Raw genomic sequence first — 22,071 nt, 5'->3', positions numbered from 1 at the left:
TGGCCTCGTATCACTAGCAGTCGAGATTACAGGCATCTTATTCGCATGGCTGTAACGGATCGTGCAGCCATGTCTCGATCCCTGAATCAACAGACGGGGACGTTTGCAAGACAACAACCATCTGCACGAACAGTTCAACGACCTTTGGAGCAGCATGGACTATCAGCTTGGAGACCATGGCTGCCGTTACCCTTGACACTGCATCAGAGTCAGGAGTTCCTGCGATGGTGTACTCAACGACGAACCTGGGTGCACAAATGGCAAAACGTCGTTTTCTCAGATGAATCCAGGTTCTGTTTACAGCATCATGATGGTCGCATCCGTGTTTGGCGACATCGTGGTGAACGCACATTGGAAGTGTGTATTCCTCATCGCCATACTGGCGTATCACCCTACGTGGTGGTATGGGGTGCCATTGGTTACACGTCTCGATCACCTCTTGTTCACATTGACGGCAATTTGAACAGTGGACATTACATTTCAGATGTATTACGACCTGTGGCTCTACCCTTCATTCGATCCCTGCGAAAAACCTACATTTCAGCAGGATAATGCATGACTGCATGTTGCAGGACCTATACGGGCCTTTCTGAGTACAGAAAATGTTCGACTGCTGCCCTGGCCAGCATATTTCCCAGATCTCTCACCAACTGAAAACGTCTGGTCAATGGTGGCCGAGCAACCGGCTTGTCACAATACACCAGTCACTACTCTTGATGAACTGTGGTATCGTGTTGAAGCTGCGTGGGCAGCTGTACCTGTACATACCATCCAAGCTCGTTTTGGCTCAATGCCGAGGCGTATCAAGGCTGTTATTACGGCCAGAGGTGGTTGTTATGGATACTGATTTCTCAGGATCTATGCACCCAAATTGTGTGAGAATGTAGTCACGTCAGTTCTAGTATAATATATTTGTCCAATGAATACCCGTTTATTATCTGCATTTCTTCTTGGTGTAGCAGTTTTAATGGCCAGTAGTGTACCTTCTCCTGAGTTGAATTGAACTGATTATATGATTCCAAAAGATAAGCACGTATTGTGGTGTGAATGTTGCTACGAATGTCATGCTGTATTTAAAGACGGAAGCCATTGCACCATCTTGCTACAGATGCACAAGTAAGTTCAGTCTGAGATCAAAGCTGAAAACTCTAACTGCAGAGCTCGTATAAATCATCATATACGCCAGTATGAAATACTTTTCAATAATCAAATATTGTAGAGTGCTGTGTTTGTGAGCTATTAAGTGTGTATTTATCTGTTCTTGTTGGCTTCTGCAAAGAGCAGTGTAGAGATTTTTCTTCAGAGAGAGATTGCCTCCTGTTACTTAAATTAGTTCACACAGTATTGCTACTGTGTTATTAGAGCATTTACACTCACAACTTAAAGATGGTTACAAATGAGTGGCTGTAGGAACAACTTTTTTCATTCTTTATTTAAAAACATAAACAGATTTAGAGAGACTATTTCAGTACTATTACACAAAAGTTTGTAGGTCGGCCTGCCTCATGATAACAAATCTATCAGCTGCTGGTTGTTTTTCTGCTGGGCTTTGTCCAGGGGGGTGAACCCATCGTCATCCATAACATCCCTATCAGCTCCTGCGTCGAGCAGCATAGTCGCCGCCTCGATGTGGCCACGCCACACAGCATCGTGCAGCGGCGTTCTCCCCCACTTATCCCTCGCGTTGGGATCAGCAGATGACTCCAGCAGTATCCGCACCAGAGCCACATCACCATTGTATGCAGCCAAGTGCAGAGGTGTGTTCTGGTTGCCGTCCCTGTCGTTCACCTCCGCACCAGCATCCAGTAGACACCTCACGGCCTCCATATGTTCCTCCTGCGCTGCCCAGTGTAGGGCAGTCATCCTGTGTTCGCCTCTGTCTCTCACCCCCACATCCGCCCCTGCAGCTAGCAGTGCCCTCAGCTCCTCTACGGCCCCCTGCTCAGCTGCCTGGATCAGCCTTCTGTTTTTCCCTTGCTGAGAAAGGCTCCTGCATATAACAGATAAATTCTTACAGTTTACTGTAAACAAACACACCTTATGTGGGAAACTATCAAACAAGCAAACAGAACAGTTCTGAATGTACATTTGTCCAGGAAAAAACCTACTATATTTCCCACTTCTGTTATACAGATGAGTGAAACTCTGTGTATGTCAAGGTATAGAAGTAGTGCTGTAGCCCCTTGTCAAAATCTTCATTCTCTCTCCATTAAAAATTCCTTTATTCAGTCTTTCAAGAAATTGAGTTGTCACATTTTCACCCATTATTTGCTGGAAGTCTGTTCTGTTGACCTCAAGTGAAACAGATGCTTCACAGAGATAATACTGTTTCTGTGTGCAGCAGTCTTTCCTTAAACTACCGTAGGTGACACACAAAATGAATTCCATCTCCAAATATTTAATGAGATTTTCCGGACAAGGAGCCAAAAAGGTTCAGTCCAGTTATCAGCACATTTAGTCACACACACATGCCAAATAGCGAAAGTTTCGCAGAAAATGATTTTGTTGAAAGAAGCACTTTAAGTGGACTGATACTCACCCACACTTATACTGTGTGTATGTGTGTCACTTTTGTTAGTGTGACTTGTACAAGAACACATCTGGATATGCACACTGCCACTCTGAAGTACCTGATAGTGTACACTAATATTCATACAAACACACACACCGAGCGAGGTGGCGCAGTGGTTAGCACACTGGACTCGCATTCGGGAGGACGACGGTTCAATCCTGTCTCCGGCCACCCTGATTTAGGTTTTCCGTGATTTCCCTAAATCGTTTCAGGCAAATGCCGGGATGGTTCCTTTGCAAGGGCACGGCCGATTTCCTTCCCAATCCTTCCTTAACCCGAGCTTACGCTCCGTCTCTAATGACCTCGTTGTCGACGGGACGTTAAACACTAACCACCACCACCACCACAAACACACACACACACACACACACACACACACACACACACAAGCACATGCACACTTCTGACTAAATTCTTGTTGCTGTCCCATGTCTTCTGGCTACTGCAAAAGTTACAATCCACGAAAGTAAATTAATCTTTCATGCATTTTGCTAGACTACCATTAGAAACGTACTTGTAAACAAACATTGTCTTAGTGGAAATACTGATTAAATCACACACTGATGTAAGTACTGGAAAATGTGCTGTGTCACTTGTATCTGACTATCTCATTGCAATCACCATGGCATAAAATATTTACTCATACCTGTGCATCATATGTGCTAATACCTGCAATATGCCAATTTCTCTAAAAACCTTAAATAAATAAAAACAATCTAGTTTTCTCAGTCTGCCAAGGGAGGTATTACAGATGTTCAACTTAATGTTCATCTTTCAACAACTCAGATTCATTTCTAATTATTTGCACAGGAAGATGCTAAGGCTTCTTTTTCAATTAAAAATAAATCTGTGCAAATGAAAAATTAATGACCTCAGATGCACTTCATTTCTTAAAGAGAAATCTTAGGTTTCTAACTTTTTATATGACATGTCGCCTAATCTTAGATCGAATAATAAGATAGATGTGCATTTTGAATGTCTTTACCGTACTTGACACTTGGAAGTTCTTTTGAAAGTGTCTCACTAGGGACAGCCCTGGTGGAGCTGGTACATCTTTGCAGGCATTTAATCTGTTAACTGGTTCAGACACACACACTTCCTGACATGGAAGACTAACAATGGTGATCTTTCATTTTGAAACACACAGATGACAGATGTGAAAGTCAGGTTAAAACTTTCTAGGACTGTTTGTCAATCAATCCCTGACATGTGGAATCCAAGATTTTGGGAGAAGCAACCATGTTGCTTCATGTACAGACATATGTACATGTTTCTATCTTCAAACCTTTTGTGATAGTAATGAATAGTCAACTAGTTAGGAACAGTGACAGTCTAAGAAATTCATCTTACCAAATAACCTCACCACTGAAGTGCAATTTCTGAGCGCTGTTGTCTGATCGGCAGCCAGTTCTCTCCACACCAATCCCATGTGGAAGAGACCTCCCACTTCTTTCTAGTACTTGTGCTGGATGGTAGATCTACTGCAAGTCTACATCACATATGCCGATACATTTGTATAAGTGCTTCTGTGCCTCAGTGTTTTTGGCTATTAAGAAGAGAGGTGGAGGTTTACTTGGTAAAGGCCTGGGGACATTGGAAGATTCCAACTGGATAATATCGTGGCCAAAAAGAGATCTTGAAATCGGTTATTGAATTATGAGGGGTATTCATGGGCAGATGCAGACTGAGATTACAATTCAGCTGTAATGTACACCAAAGTTGAAGAGAAGCTTCAAGAAGAACCAGTGTGTAAATAAGTTGAATACTGAAGTATTGAGGAATACAAGGTTGTAGATAATCTGATATTGCATTCGAAGATCGGTGAACAGTACTGAACATCTCCAAAAAGGGCAACCACAAAAGTTTGTCACTCAAACGACTTCAAGGAAAGGATCCCCGTAGAATTTTTGGTAAACAAAGAGAAATATAAACTCATTGAGGAAATAAAAAAAACAGAAAAATATTCAGTAGAAGATAGGAATACAGCAATGTAAACCACTCTGGAGTGAAATAAATAGCTAGTAGAAGGAAAGATAAAGCACAATGGCTGCAGGAAGAATTAGAAGAAATCGAAAAAGAAATGACTGTAGGAAGGACAGCTTTAGCACATAGAAAAGAACAAACAACATTCGATAAAATAAAGAACAAACATTAAGGTGTGGCACCTTATATCGCTCCTGTCTAGAGCCTGTGTATAAGGAGAATGAGTCACGCATGTCCAGTGACAGATGGTCTGAAGCGGGTCCAGTTGAGCATATACTCTGATTTTCATCCACCAGAGGACAGCAGCGCACAGAGACATTCAAGAAACAGGTCAAGAGAATGTTTTCTAAAATGTTCTGTTTATTTCTTGAAGGTTTTTTTTGTTCATTATGTTGGTACAGCTTTGTATATGCTTTTAGTAGTGTGAATGGTGCGTGAAAGTGGTCTAAAGTAAATATGTAAATCATTGCTTTACTGTACGAACTGACGTGACAAATTTTTAAGGCAGTGCGAATGCAGACGACGAGGAATTTTGTATCATAATATGTTAAGTCCGAGTTGCAATACGGTAGGTTTCCGCTTGGCTTTCCTACCAGTGATCTGCTGTAAAGAGTCCACAGGTAAGTGCAGGACAAAAGTAACCGCACTGCCCCAAGGTGTCAAGATGAAGAGTTCAAAAGGAGTTGCGTAGTTAAACTCAGAGGAGAGAAGGGATGAAAATCTCTGTGAGGAGGGAAACTGTCAGATGATTTAAGAGAGGAATAAATGGAAGTCGAATCAGAAAATATAATTATTCAGTACCAGACTCAGTGTTTAATAAATGTTTGGAGGCAGTGTGCACAAACAAGGAATGCGATTAGATAACAATCCTTCAGAATTTCTGTAATCGTTTAGGGAAAGTTGCATGCAAATAACTATTCTAGTAGATCTACAGAATCTATGAGACTAGAAATATACCAACAAACTTTCAGAAAAAAATATCAACCAGACACTCCAGAATCGAACAAGGGCCAATAGCTGAAAGTACCTTCACACAAAGAGCTTAACATATCCAAGCTACTGACTGGAGTAACATACAGATGAATGGAAAACTGCATTGAAGATCTGTTAGACGACAGAATGTTTGAATCTAGGAAAAATAAAGGCTCCAGAGAAGCAGTTCTAACCCGTAATTGATAATGGAAGCAAGATATAAGACGCAATGATTCAAATAAAAATACATTCTTAGTATAACACATTTTTAAATAGAACTAAAATGGATAGAATAATTTCTCCTAGCCTGATTCAAAATCCTAACCTCATCCAGACAGCCCTGAGAGTTTTTGCTTGTGAATTTTTAATTGTTATGAAAATATTTGTATCATTTATAAAGAAAAAGTAGGACCTATGTGATAGGTGATTAGGAGGTGTACTATTGATGCATCAGTTACGTACTGCATGCATCCCACAATATTTGTTATGGATCTTACAAGTATTCACATCAATTAAGAATGCACAAGCAAAGATTTTAAGGATTATCTGTGTGAGGCTAGTAATCGGTATTTGGATAAAAGAATCTATTTTATAATTTTCTTTCAGTCTGGTTGAAAAATGCGTTTTCTACTGTTGTGTGAGAAATTCCTCAATGGATTTTAGACATTTTGGTGAGATTATAAAAATTTGCTGGCTCAGATGAAAATAAAATCACTGAACTGTTCACTATAACTCACTATTTGCTCCTCTAATTCATTTTTAACTTCCTCTTAAGATACAATTTTGTACAACATTACTCATCTGACCATATATGCTTATCATTTCATCTCGCCTCTGACTACCATTGAACCTATATTGAGCATTTACATTTTCTTTTTGTTTTGGTAGCTTCCTCACCATGTTTTTGCACGATGAGTGTATATATAGGAGAGGGAACTCACTGTATGCGAGAGACAGCATCGCCATCAAGTGAAGGAGCCGTTGTTGTTGCCATTGCTGTTTCCATTGCTGATGCCGTTGCCGTTGCTGTTGCTGTTGCCGGCACAGCTGCAGCAGGAATCTGACTGCTGTGGGACTGGCGGGTGGCGCTGGTGGTGGTGGTGGTGGTGGTGGTGGTGGTGGTGGACCTCACTTGTGTAGCGGTTGGTGTGCTGCACACAAAAAGTGAGATGCACAGTGTGAGCACGTGTGACCATGTGGGAACCATGTGGTGGCTTATTGTAGCCAGTACAGCTGAAGCACTGTCCACACACAGGCAATAGGCAGAACACACACCAACAACAAGGGTAGTGCTTCAGTTAATACAAATGACTTAGCACTGAAGTACTGCTTCTCTTGAGTTCGCCACAGCAGTAATTCACTACACCAAGCATAAGATGGTTTAAAATTAAGCACAAACAAAAGGTACATACAGTGACTGACAGTTATGCTAAATTTAATCACAGAATTATTATACAGGTCAGTGCAAGTTCCCTCAACAACAGCAACTGCAGACGAATTAGAAGTGACAGTAATTAAAAATTTCACTATTGTCATACTATCATCATGATGCAGTGTTCAAAGCGTGTATTAAAAATTGGGGCTGTGAAGGCACAGACGTTAAATCGTGGACAGCTGGTTTTTAACTGACTGGAGAAAAAAATTCAAAGTAGTAAACAGTGCAGGAATGCGAAAATCAAGATATCGTGATAGAAACAACCTATGGTAGTGGGAAATTGACCTAGCATTAAAAATTTTATCGCAGAAACTGAAATTTTATCCAGTACATAGAGTTTTCACGAATTTAGATATTTTAAAATGGTTCAAATGGCTCTCACCACTATGGGGCTTAACTGTTGAGGTCATCAGTCCCCTAGAACTTAGTACTACCTAAACCTAACCAACCTAAGGACACCACACACAACCATGCCCGAGGTAGGATTCGAACCTGCGACCGTATCGCGCGGTTCCAGACTGGATATTTTAAAACATTTGCTCTCACTCTCTAAGTACTCATGAAGTCATGAAGTGCTTAAAATCAGTAGTGACATTTACCAGTGAGTAGAAAAATGGCTCTGTGCACTATGGGACTCAACTTCTGAGGTCATCAGTCCCCTATGACTTAGAACTACTTAAACCTAACTAACCTAAGGACATCACACACATCCATGCCCGACGCAGGATTCGAACCTGCGACCGTAGCAGCCGCGCGGTTCCGGACTGAGCGCCTAGAACCACTCGGCCACCGCGGCCGGCCCAGTGAGTAGAACTCACAGTGAGCTGAATGATAACACTGGAGGGATCATCTGTATGTGTTAGTTTGTGTGTGTGTGTGTGTGTGTGTGTGTGTGTGTGCGTGCGTGCATGCGTGCGTGTATGGGTGAATGAGTAAGCACACGCCATTCCAATGGTTACTAATTTAATGTTGTTGTTGTTTTCGGTGTTGCACATTATGAAACATTGAGCTCGCTTGTATTGTCTCATCATGTGCAATCCAGAAATGTGGCTGGAATGTTTTGACAAGCAAGCTGTACTAACAAAACTAGTTGACAGAAGTTTTTGTGCAATGTACTGAAGATTGAAAATATTTGTGTAACAACACAGGTAGTAATGGAAAAAAACAACTGTTTCAAGAGCTCTCCATACCACAGCTTACAGAGGGCGTGCTCTTATATCGAAGTGATCTGTGTATCAGACGATAAATGTTTGTTGAAGATATGGTCCTTTCCTGATTCCACAATTGTATTCATAACAGTGTGTGTGTGTGTGTGTGTGTGTGTGTGTGTGTGTGTGTGTGTGTGTGTGTGTGTTTGTGTGATGAGGAATGCTACGATTTATAGTATATGAAGCCTGTCATTCACATGTATATGTGAATACTAAATTCAATGAGAAATTTACCAATAGGAGCCAGAAAACTAAAAATAGCATGGATATAAGGATGGGTTGAGTCATGGGGTCATGAAACTCTCCCCTTACAGCATTTTATTAACCACAAATGTAAAAAATTATTATGTTTATATTAAAATATTTTTATATGTTTCACTTTTATTATCATTAAAATCCACGGCATCTGTGGCGCATTAAATGTGGATGTGATGGTAAGTTGCATTTTTGGGCACACATTAAATGTGGGTGTAATGGTAAGTTGCATTTCGAGGGTGGCACATTAAATGTAGGTGTGAAAGTTACTTGTTTTTTTTTTTTTTTTTTTGGGAGAGGAGCACATTTGATGTAGTTGCGATGGTGCGCTACGTTTTGGGCAGAGGGAGAAATCAGTAAGAGAGCGTGGAAACCCCAAAACTGAGCTTTAGATACTCACCTATGACTAATGTCAAAATGTGTGTGAAGTGTTAGGCTGTGAGTGATGGGACAAGAATCTCATGTACATCATTAACAGGAACTGAAAATGCACAGCCAGATGTGACTATCCTTGTAATAACAAACTCTTCAAAATTGTGGGTGTTTGTAATTTGAAACTGCATGCAGAACAAGTTTGGCTTAATGCAGACAAATATATTTATGTATAATGTATTAAGAAAACAATTTCTTTACAATAAAAATACAGAGCAATAGTAATATGTTTCTTGCTTCAAACATGTATTTACGTTTTAATCTACACTGAACAATAGAGATCAAACGACTACTGTGCAGGCTATAAGTTGATTACACGTAATCGAGGAAGTACTAGCAATGTAACCTCCACGTCAAGGTTTCCAGTAGGTCAAATAGGACATAATGTATTGCATAATATTGAGTGTTACTGGTTAGTAGACTTTTAGGTGGCATATATAACTGGAAGATGGTGTGGAGTAAAGGAAAGCTGGATGTCAACGATTCTTCAGTGTCCAAGTTGAGATGGAACAGCAGCAACAACAGATGGGGTAGAGAAGATCATCGGCTGAGACCTGGTAGTAGAGCCATAGAGCAACCAAGAGAACCAGACAGGAACCTGACACCAGTTGACTGAGGATGCAGTAAAGTGTGTTGACCACTACAGCCCTTTTTCTGTGGAATGCACCCACATACTGTGTGTGCTCTGGATTATGGCTGAACAGAAAGGGGAAGAAACCGAGAAGGGTAGACTCAGCATAGTGTGTGATTGGCCGCAGCTGCCATGAGGAGTGGTTTGTGGTACCATGAGGTGGTCACAGAGTGTCTGTGTGAGGAGTAGGCAGCCACCCATTGGAGCACAAATGCTGCTTTCACTTTTCTTTCTGCACATCGAAATACAAGCTCTGACTGGAAAACTAATCACTCTTTCGTTTGATGTGCCTTATAAGTAAGTTCCAAAATAACAAAAACTTGTTTTGGGCAGGTTATTGGGATATTGCATATACGGGGTGAACCTACACCGCAGGTAATTCGGAATCTGAAAATGCTACTGATGTGCGGTTTTCACAGGATAAATCGTTAGTCAAAGGTTTCGTACTGTTAGCCAATCAAAAGATTGTAATGATATTCAGTAAGCGCATTTTTGTGTGAACATATACTTTTATTAAATGGAACAATCCCTATCGACAATGACAAATTAAAAGTAGGGTAAATTAGAATGTCAGTGGTGTTTGTTGCAGGATTCTAGTGTGAGTCGTTTACGAGATATCGTTCTGTGCCATTCAACCTGCCTAGTTGCTGGGTGCGTTGTTGTTATGCTTGCTTGCAGCATGCTTGTGTGTTCCTTGAGTAAAAAGGGTGTTCAAAAAGTTTTGCACTGTCGTCTCTAATTTTTTTAAATTTTTTTCAGGAGGAGAACGAAATTTACTATACCCCATGCTGTAGTCACACAGTCAATGGAGCATTTGTCCAGACAATTAAATAACTAGCGTTTGCTTAACACAATTAATGACTGCAAATAAGGTTGGATTACTTAAAGGTCAAAACGGTTCATGATGCTATGTAAAACTTAACTCTTACACGATTTCTGGGTAATACACGGTGTACATACTTCAATTATTGAAACTTCCTGGCAGATCAAAACTGTGTGCCGGACCAAGACTCGAACTCGGGACCTTTGCCTTTCGCGGGCAAGTGCTGAGCTACCCAAGCACGACTCACGCCCCGTCCTCACAGCTTTACTTCCGCCAGTACCTCGTCTCCTACCTTCCAAACTTTACAGAAGCTCTCCTGCGAACCTTGCAGAACTAGCACTCCTGAAAGCCACGCTGTGGCTAAGACATGTCTCCGCAGTAAACTTTCTTCCAGGAGTGCTAGTTCTGCAAGGTTCGCAGGCGAGCTTCAGCAAAGTTTGGAAGGTAGGAGACGAGGTACTGGCGGAAGTAAAGCTGTGAGGACGGGGCGTGAGTCGTGCTTGGGTAGCTTACCTGGTAGAGCACTTGCCCACGAAAGGCAAAGGTCCCGAGTTCGAGTCTTGGTCCGGCACACAGTTTTAATCGGCCAGGAAGTTTCATATCAGCTCACACTCCACTGCAGAGTGAAAATGTCATTCTGGAAACTTCAATTATTTATTGCACAAGAACCAAACACTGTACAGATATCATACATATGTCATTTTGAAAAAAAAACCTGAAAGTTTTTTTTTTTTTATGTATACCGCCACAGCGTAGTTTTGTAATTTGCTGATAGTCAGCGCTAGACGCAAACATGGCGAGTTCAGGGGCGGAGCGAGCTTTCTGTGTGTTGGAGTTCGACAAAAGCAAGTGTGCTACAGCTGTTCAACAGATGTTTACAACCAAGTTCTGTAAGAAGCCACCAACAAGGAAGGCTATTTACCACTGGCGCAACAAATTCGTTACGATGGGTTGCTTGTGTGCGGCAAAGAGAAGCGGACATCCCAATGTGAGTGAAGTGAATATGGACCGTGTACGAGAGACATTCGTAAGCTTCAAAAATGGCTCTGAGCACTATGGCACTTAACTTCTGAGGTTATCAGTCCCCTAGAACTTAGAACTACTTAAACCTAACTAACCTAAGGACATCACACACATCCATGCCCGAGGCAGGAGTCGAACCTGCGACCGTAGCGGTCGCGGGGTTCCAGACTGTAGCGCCTAGAACCGCTCGGCCACAGCGGCCGCCCATTAGTAAGGAGTACAAAGATATCGGTGTGTCGTGCATCCTGTGAACTCGAAATGTCTCCAATGCCAGTGTGGAAAGTCCTGCGACAGCAGCTGTCTATGAAACCATTCAAACTGGAGTAGGTACAGAAGCTCAATGACGACAACGAAGACAAGCCTTTTGAGTTTTGTTCGCAGGGGACAGCTGTTTCGTGAAATGGCCTCCCCGATCACCAGATCTCACTCTGTGTGACTTTTTTCTGTGGGGACACATTACAGATCTGGTGTATGTACCCGCCTCTACCACGTGATGTAGCAGAGCTCCAGGAGAGAATACGGGAAGTGACTGCCACAGTCGACGATGCCATGCTGGGACGGCTATGGCAAGAATTCGATTACCGTATTGACGTCTGCCGGCTCACTCATGGTTCGCATATCAAAAGTTTGTAAAAAAACTTTCAGAGTTTCTCTTCAAAATACAATACGTAGGACATCTGTACAATGTTTAGTTCTTGTGCAATAAATAATAATTGAAAGTGTTCCCGGACTTTATGTACACCCTGTTTATCTGCTAATAAACACAGTTAAATTTAGAGGTTCGATGAACCTGTTATGAGGAGGCAGTTAAAGAACCACGAGCTACCAGGAAACGAATGCCTGTAATGGTGTATTTTACAGCAGGGACACATCTAAGGAAACTCAGTGACGAGCATTGTAGGCTTGGAAATACATACATACACAAGAAACAAAGATGAGTGGTTTGTCTTCAGCTTACCTGGTTTCTGCCGGTGGATGAGAGAGCAGCCGGCTCACTTCAATCAGATCTTTAGGCTGACGAAGCATCGCATCAGCCCATCCCTGGGTGGCCATCACCTGGTGGGTGTGTGTCTCTTGATGAAGGTGAGTGCAGCCTGCCTGAGGCTGCTACAAGAGTGCCTCACAGCGAGAACCGCTGTGGCTGCTGCGGTTTCCAGAGCCAGCTCTGCGGCCACCTGTTTCTCGCACTCTGCCTTAAGCCCCGACAATGCGTACTTATCTGCTGTGGCCAGCAGCTGGGGGGCTATGCTGGGCAGCTGGGGGGCCCGCAGGGTATACAGGTATGAGACCAGCTGGCGCAGCACCGGGCCCTCCACATCCGCGATGGCCACCTCTCCGCTGCTGGCCTCCAGCGTGTCGTGCTGGAACATGGCAGCGAACACGGGGCTCCTGTCCACCAGGACTGCCCGGTGGGCCGCCAGCCGTGTGTCGCCTGCCACCAGCATCACGATGGCGCCGTCCCCAGCGTCCAGAAGGGCTCCCAGGTCCGTGGCCATCGTCTCCTCAACCTTCTTAACTGTTTCCATTGTGGATGATTCTGAAACATAGCATCACTTAGCAGCCTTTTGTCTAGACTAAAGTCGATATGTTGTCGTTCTAATATATCTGTAGTGAGTAGATCCCCCCAGACGTAGAATATGAATCTGTAGTGAATAGATCCCTCTGGATGTAGAATATGTCGGGAAACAAGAATACACTATAAACATTTACAAAGAGAAACAGATATGCTAAATTATCTTCCATGGATTCCAAGCGAAAAAGTTTAGACAGAGAAACATATTTACAACACTTATCAACAATGACTTCATTACTGGACTGAATTGTACATGATACATTCTTTGATATTATCAGTACATCTACACAACAGTCGTTTCTGCTAACAAAATTCATTACTGAAGTGGAAGGAATTGCCCATCAATAAATTCTTCATGCTCTTCATAAACTGAACTCCATTTGTAGTTAAACGTTTCATGACTGCTAGCAATTTATGGAAAATGTGTGTTCCTGAATAATGGACACCTTTCTGGACTCAAGTTTTAACATTAAAATTTTGTGAAGTTTATTCTTATTTCCAGTACTGATTCCATGAACTGAACTGTCCATTGAAAAAGAGATATATTTTTAATGAGAAATTTCACTACGAAATATATGTATGGATAAGCAGTAGTTAGTATACCTAATTCTGTAAACAGGTCTCCTGCAGAATTTCTTGAATTCATGTCTCAAATAATTCTCATTACACGTTTTTGAACTCACAGAAAGTTAGGCTGACTGGATGAATTATGCTGAAGAATAATCCCATATGACATTACGGAATGAAAGTGTGCATAGTATGCTAGATTTATCATTTTTATATCCATTATGTCTTACAACATTTGCAGTGCATTCAGAGATTTGTTTTGGCACATCAGCAATTCTGTGATATGCTCCACCTAGCTGAACTTATTCTCTTGCTGAAATCCAAAGAATTTAACACCGTCAACTTCTTCTATCTGCTCCATGTCATATTTTAGGCATATGCTGGTGGAGAACCTTTATAAACTCTAAACTGAATAGTTTTTGTGCTATTTATTACAATGTTTATAACACCTGAATACAAAACTAACTTGGCATCTCATAATTTCATTGACGAAAGGTCACTGATGTACACAAGAAAAATTATGAGCCCTAAGATGGAACCTTGTGGGATTGTACTTATAATTGGTACACAGATGAATGAAGCCTGAAATGTTAATACATGTCCCTTCTGTATTGAAACCCTTTGTGTCCTTTCAGACATAAAGAATATTGTGAACAATTTGCAGCATTTACTCTTACATCATAATATTCTAATTTACTCAAAAGGATTTATTTATGTGCTGTGTGGTATGTAAACACATTATCAAATAAAATAAAAACAATAATACATTTAATTTACACAGTCAAATGCTTTTAAGAGATTGCAAAATATATTAGTAGCTTGTAATTTATTGTATAATGAAATACTTAAATCCTTTCTTTGTGTATAAACAGCCTTCCCAATATCGAAACCATTTATAGAAATCCAAACTGTGACATGACAATATATTATTTGTTGTCAGATGGTTAAGAAGCTGATTGTATACTACCTTTTCTAAAATTTTGATCAATGGGAAAAGTGAAAATGGACATAAACGTAACAGTATTTCTTTATCTCCTTTATTAAACAATGGTTTAACTTCACCATCTTTCAACAATTCAGGCAATGTTCCACTGATAAATGACTGGCTACACAGATAACTAAATATGTTACCAAACTCAGAAGCGCGCTCTTTAATTAACTTTGCTGCTATTTTATGAAAACCACTTGACCTTTTTGATTTTGAATATTTATTGGTTGACATCACTTCTACAGGTATTATATGTTGGCGAAGTTATTTGTAATGAATGGTCCGAGATGTTTCATGGCAGCATCACCAACTTTTCAGTAACAGTTATGAAATGCTTGATACAAATTTTGCAACATTGCACACATCTGTTACCAGTGTATCATTTACTTTTAATACTATCTGTCCCTCTTTATCTCAAATTCTCTACCTGTCTCTCCTGTTGCTAAATTCCGTATTCTGTTCATTATGCCTGATGTGATTCTCTGGTTCTCGTTATGCATTTGCTTTGACACCCACATCACCACTTTTAATATTTTGCAGTGTATTTTGCTATAAGCTACAGTATCAAAACCAGACTTGTGTCTGAGTGACAGATACAGTTTCCTATTTGTCTTCCAAGATACCTTTATTCCTTGAGTAATCCACAGTGTATTTGTAGACTCTGGTCTAATCTGGGTTAGTTTTGGCAAAAGCGGCTCTAAAAAACGGTAAGTATATTATTAATCATTGTTTCTATTTTCCATTAATGCTGTGAGCCAGTATACACATCTACGGTTCATATCTGTGAGCAGTTTGCGAAAATGATCAATTTGTGGCTTGCTGGCTACACTCTTGAGCTCTGATTTAATAAGTTTTATATCCTTCTTATTATTAACATTTAACAAAAGAAATTGCATGATCTGGTGTATGAGGTCATTGACTAACAGTTGTAACATAATTTTCTTCATTAGCTCTTTGTACAAAGATATTAACGGTTTGTAACATAATTGTCTTCATTAGCTATTTGTACAAAGATATTATCACTGGCTGTTTTCGAGCAATTAGCTACGCTAGTTGGGAAATTTGCAGTAGGAATTAAGCTTAATGCTAATGCTACTGACTGTAATGAATTTTTACTGGAGAAATTTTTGAGAACATGTATGCCAAAATCATCAATTGTCACTATTTCTTTTTGTCGTTAAATAGGGCAATAGACCTTCAAGGTGATTTGTGGCTTGTATCATAACAAATGGTGTAAATGCCCACAGTTGAGAGTACACAACACTAGATGCAAACAAGTCTGGTAAACGTGGGCTCTAAAACGTCTATCAGAAGAACATCTTCGATACTGTGAAACAAGTCTCTTATATTGAAGCTCTTTGCTTTCCATATTTTGGAGATGGTAGTAGAGGTGGGCCAAACGGTTATTCTGGAGTAACCGTTATCACAGTTCCAGTTATTCTTTGATAACCGTTATCGTTAACGGTTATTAATAACTGCCAAGTTATTTTTCGCTAGCGAATACCGATAACTCCGACAGTTAAATAACGACATAGTTGGAATCCATCAGTTTAGTTATCAGTATAACTGCGAGTAGTGTGAAATAGCAGGAATGTCGTATGAATCGTGTCATAACCTCAGCTCCGGGTACATTTTAGTTGATGTTAGAACGATTATTAGTGTTTCAGATTATATGTATGTAGGTTATCGGTCGCTATTAGAAATATTATCCTCGCAGCTGCAACAGAAAGTACGCGGAACTTCGCCACAGCGCTGTTTAAGTAAAATGTTAACAACGTGCGTTTTTAAGTTTGAAGAAATATGTAAACTGAATACTTTAGGTTAAATTCGAAGCTTAATTTCTTGTGTTGTTTACTTAATAGAATAAGTGTACTGCCTTGTAATAAAACACAAAAATATACGTAATGTGAAAGATTCGTTCACTCCTCTACAAGATAGTCATATGGTTGAAAGTGTGAGTACGCTAGTTGGAAAACTGCTCGATTTCTCCATCTGCAGCATGTGTATAACATAGGATGAATGGAAGCGTCTGATTCCACCCGTCTGCTTTGACCTGTGACGTAAGGTTCTGTAATCCCATAACATATAAAGACATGCAGATCGAAAAGATTGACAGTGTTAAATTTCTGGGATTATAACTCGATAATAAATTCAGTTGGAGGGCTTACCACAGAATTGCTAAAGCTCCTAAACAAATCTGTATTTGCAGTGAGAATGGTGTCAGATGTAGGAGACACAAATGTAAAAAAGTTTACATACTTTTATTCTGTTATGTCATAAGGGATCATATTCTGGGGTAACTCATCAACGGAGCAAAAGTGTTTAGCATGTAAAAGCATGTAGGCCTAATAAAAATCGTTTGTGGTATAAATTCAAGAACACCATGTAGAAACCTGTTCGAGGAACTTCATATTCTAACCACTGCTTTATAGTATATTTATTCTTTAATGAAATTTGTTGCAAGTATTTCCAACCAATAGCACAAAACATAGTATCAATACTAGGAATAAGAACAGTTATCTACTTACCTTGGACCAGAAAGGGGTTCAACATTCATGAACACACATTTTCAATAAACTGCCAGCAACCATTAAAAACTTTGTTTCAAATAAATCACGGTTTACTGAGAGTTTGAAATACTTTTTGATAGGCAACTTCTACTATATATATGAATATCTTAACAGGGACTGTTAGACCAGCTTAAGTAAAAATTCTGCTACCAGCATATTTTAGTTTTGACAGCACTTGGTCACAACAGTCAAGATCAGGTATTCTGTGTGTGATAAATTTATTAAAAGTGCATAACTATGTTTTGTTCTGGCAGTATATTAATGCTGTACATATTAGCAGCTCCAGTTTACTGCAATATATTCACATATTTTGACAATCTCGTGACAGATGATGGTGGTAAGTATTATATTCAAATGCTTTATGTTATACTTTGACATGTTGCACATCCATGAGAATCATCTCATTTTTGGGCCTTTGGGACAAAAACAAGTTAATCTAATCTACAGTGAGGGTTTTGATTTTGTGGTGGGAGAATGACTAATGCATATGCCCAAGCCTTCAGTTTGTTGTGTATCTGTCATGTTTGGCATTATTGTATACAGAATTCCAGTGCTGAATGATTGATTAACAACTCATAAGGCTTAATGTCTCAGATGTCATTACAATACCTTTTCACTCGTTTTATACAGTTCTTCTTTGTATATCCAGATTGTGAGAGTATGAATTAATGGTATTGTGTAGGTAATACAAATTTGCAGTAAGTTTTCAGAAATCTGATCTTGTCTGTTGCAGTAAAGTGCTGTCAAAACTGAAATAATACTTTTTACTTAAGTTACTCTACCAGTCCCTGTTAAGATATTCATCTATAGGAAATACAAAATTTCCTTTCCTGGGGAATGCTTTACCTGTCGATTCCACGTTTTGCTTTTTTTTTTTTTTTCTGTCTCACACGAGGCAATAACACGAATCCTTTCGAAACACTTCTTCTGTCAATGCCAGCTGCCTGCTTTGATCTTTTTGCAGTTTAATATCATGACAGTTAACTGTCTGAATAGGTAAGACTAATTCATGAACAAGACAAGATGAGCACTCAAAATGAAGGGCTAAGTCTTGCATATAACGACCTCAACGTAGCAATGAGTGCACCTAACAGTTTTTCAGTGTTGCTTAACATAATAGAAAATGAACTTACTTGAGCTCTTTGAAAACAAAAAAGCATATTTTATTCAAAAACTTTCATGTAGTATGCACAAGTGCTAATAGGCCCAAATGTAAGTAAATATGTATCTGACATGATTATTGTTGTAAGCATATTGTATTCATGCCAAATATACCTCCGTGAAATGCTTCAATTGCAATACCTATGTTTGAAGTGTACACTGTTCCCGCATAAAAGTGATATGCTCCAAACTATGTATAAAATGTTTCAAAGTCAATGGCCAAAAACTAATTAAATGAGAAAAAGCCTATTTGCAATGGATGTGTACAAATTAAGAAAACTCATTTTTCTCTCGCTAATGCCACAAAGCTAAGTCTCACCAAATTACGTAAGTTTCTTTGTATTCAAGTTGACCTGATACAGCACTGGCACTTTTTCATCATGATGCTACCAAGCATTAGTGATGGGGTATACTTGGAGAAGATACTCAACTATGTTCCATTTTTAGATCACTGCCGATACTCAAGGCATTTCAGTAAGTTTAAAATCCCTAGAAAGTATTAACATGTTGCATACACACTACTACACTTCATAGCTTTCCATACTATGTATGAGACAGCAAGTGTTTGTGCTCACAGTAGTGCCACAAATTTTGACATTTCTTGAGAAGGTAGATAATACATGTATCACTTGAGATGAGTTTCCTATCCTGCCCCAAAATTAAAATATATTCGTACAAGATTACTGCACAGCTATTTAATTTCTGTATGTTCTATGTAAGACACCTATGTTCATGAGACAGTAATATCACCTCAACAAAGACATTACCATGCCACATGAGATTACCTTATTTGTACATAAAATATATCCTAAAATGGTAGTAAGTGCTCGTCTTTGACCTCATGGGTTTTTAACAAATTACTTAAGAGTACAGGGAACAAAAGGAAGATAAGTTAAAATAAAAAATGGTAACCAACACAAATGTATGTACATGTGAAATGATCAATTTTATTCTGACTTTTTCACAATGATATGGAACACTTAAAACATTGCAGCATTATAAAGAGAATGAATAAATAGTTAACATGTCAAGAGACTCAGATTGGACATGGCAGGTAATCTGCCATGGCCTATTCAGTGGAACCAACAAAAGTATTTGCCTAAAGGAATTTAGGGAACCCAAATAAAATGTAAATCAGGATGTTCAAACAGGTGAAGGATCCCAATGCACCTGAATGGAAATTCGGTGCCATAATCACTCTGAAATTTTCTCAGTAATTTAACATGTGACCACAAATACAAATGTATAAACTTTTTTTATTTCATCCAAGAATATCTCAACATAATACAACAAACATCAATAATTCAAAATATGGGTATACACACAATGTTTAAAGGATCTCTTTAAGGGCGGTACACGTGGTCAGCCGTGGCCTTGATGAAGGAACCATCCCGGCATTTGCCTTAGCGATCCAGGATGGCCAGACAGAGCGAACCCCATCTTCCCGAATATGAGGTCAGTGCTGTTAATAGCTACACTGCCTCATTCAGTTGTTACCTATTATACAATGTTCTGATTTACATGAAAATAGATCTTACAACTAGCAAAAATAATGATTAAATATATACACAATTACATATGCAATTACACTTTAACATTTTTCTTTATCACTTTACACAAACAGACCACACAACACTTTGTTCACGGAACTTCAATAAACTGCCAGAGGCTGCTTCAGCAGTTGCTGCGTATACGAGTAGTTATCTGAAACAGAAGAACAGGAAACAGCAGAAATATCCTTGTCTAAAGACACTTTAGAAACAACATAAAAACTTGCAGCAACTACTTAGCTGGCTCATATTAGTAGTAAACATATTCACTTAAGGTATGTCTAGCAATTAATTTAATATGTTCTTCAAACTTCTATATGTATGCTGATAACACTACACTGTAGAGTGTGACCACAATGAAACTAACAATGTAAGGGATATCTTCTACACAAATTCTGGGATGTTAACATCTGAATAGCTGTTCTCTGCAAAACACTGTTTTTTTATAGTTGGAGGGTCCAGCATGTGAAGCAACATACTGAAACTTGTTAAAGACTTACTGAAATTTATCTTTTGATGCAGTTTTAGATTTGAAGTTAACATTTAAATACCTCAGATAATGACTGACTTTTTCAGTAAACAAAATGTCCATGAAAGCATCTAATAATAATTCCATGTCCCACAATGTAATTTTATTTTTTAAAGAGTGGAGCCCCTCCACACTGCCACTAGCAAAAGTTCTACAATCACCTCTGCAGTGATTAGTTTTTTAATCAATACAGGTCCATCAGGAGATAGAAAATGGATGAAAAATGTAACAAGAATTGAGATTTTAAGGGCAGAGGGCAAAACATGTCATGTCAAGCACCAAGGGGAAAAAATCCTCCACAACTGTTGGACAGGTAGTAAGAGCAGTAGCGGATTTCTTGCTGTCTGCAGAAGATCATGCAAGGGTAGGTCACATTAGTAAGCGGGTACCATGCAGTTTGATACTAGTGTTATAACCACCTGCTCATCAGTACAAATTGCATGTTGGAGCACATCAGGCTACAGTGGGGAAGGCCAGTTGCACCCTTTCTGCACTCCAACCTACTTACATTTAATGCCCGATTTAATAAAAATTATACTCTTCCATTTCTGGCACCCTTTCTAGAATACAAACTAGCAAAATTATGAGAATTTGTTGTGTTCCACCACAAAGATAGGAAAACTTCCGTGTTTTGCAAATGAAATTTAGTATTGAGCACAAGATGTTTCACCAATTCACGTTTGGCATTTTCAATGGTTTTCCTTTCAGTCCTATTCAAGAAACCATTTCTTCCAGTAAATATTTCTCAGCAGGTAACCTATACTGCAAGTTTGCAAAGGCTGAAATGTTGTTATCATAACAATAAAACAATTTCAGTTAACATCTGAGGAAAATAGCTGCATATATTAACAATAATATACGGATTAGTGTTAAACTGATGTCAGTATCATTTTAAGAAACTTGAAATTCAAAATAATTGAATGTCAGAATGGGTGCTACAGCTACCAGTTTTTAAGTAAAGCAGAAAACAAAATGCTACTGTACTTACAAACTTTGAGGTGCCACATGCCTTGACACAGGCTACCAATAACCCACAAGTATTTTTGACATCTCATGCCTCACAGGTACTTAACTGGATTGCAATCTGATGATTGCTGCTATCAACATGAAAGATAATATAGTTGTATCCAGTGACCAAATTTCAAAGCCGATACTGAAATTAAGTTCTAAGTTACAAATTCCAGTCTTTACATATACATCACTGGTAATCCATTCACGTTTCATAACATTAAACTCAGTGCAAATGTACCTCCATTTTAAGCGAAAGGTCAAGTTTGCCATTGTATGCAAAACACTATTACCTTATACTTCAAGTTTGCCTCTATAGGACTGTGTAACATTTGCTGCTGCTGGAAGACTATCAGAGCCATAACTGGAACAAAGAGCTCCGAGTTACCACCTGCCAATATAAACAAACTTTAATTTTAAACTGAAGGTGAAATATGTCATATGTATCCAAACCACTACCAGATTATTCTTCAAGCTTCTTGCATTATGGCTGTGTGACGTCTGCTGCTGCTGATAACTGTGACATCTGCTGCTGGTGACTGACTTCTGGAGCTATAACTGGAACAAAGTGCTCTGACTTACTGACCGACAATATACATTAAACACTTCAACAAAAAACCACTAGTACTCTTAATGCAGCAAAACAAATATATGCTATGCCCTACAGTTATATCTCCATTTTAAGGGGGAGTTCAAATCTGCCAAAAATGTACCCAAACTAGAATTACCTTACTGTTATAATATCCCAAGTATTAAACGGAGGCTCATCTGCTGGTGTTGGTGTGCCTCTT

General features: G+C 39.3%; 1 protein-coding gene across 1 annotated transcript in view; it reads right to left on the bottom strand.

Moving 5' to 3' along the window:
* Nucleotides 1–1,477: 1,477 nt before the first annotated feature.
* LOC126213443 (poly [ADP-ribose] polymerase tankyrase-1-like) overlaps nt 1,478–22,071 on the bottom strand; it is a 42,002-nt gene continuing 21,408 nt past the window's right edge. Inside the window, exons 2-4 of the mRNA XM_049941188.1 lie at nt 12,293–12,871; nt 6,469–6,678; nt 1,478–1,990 (exon numbers count right to left, since the gene is read on the bottom strand). Of these exons, the coding sequence (XP_049797145.1) occupies nt 1,504–1,990; nt 6,469–6,678; nt 12,293–12,387 (792 nt within the window). The 5' untranslated portion in view covers nt 12,388–12,871 and the 3' untranslated portion in view covers nt 1,478–1,503. The remainder of the gene's footprint in view (nt 1,991–6,468; nt 6,679–12,292; nt 12,872–22,071) is intronic.

Source organism: Schistocerca nitens, chromosome 11 (assembly GCF_023898315.1).
Source record: "Schistocerca nitens isolate TAMUIC-IGC-003100 chromosome 11, iqSchNite1.1, whole genome shotgun sequence".
Lineage (NCBI taxonomy): Eukaryota > Metazoa > Arthropoda > Insecta > Orthoptera > Acrididae > Schistocerca > Schistocerca nitens.
Note: the sequence above shows the minus strand (reverse complement) of the source record. Positions and strands in the feature narration are given on the sequence as shown.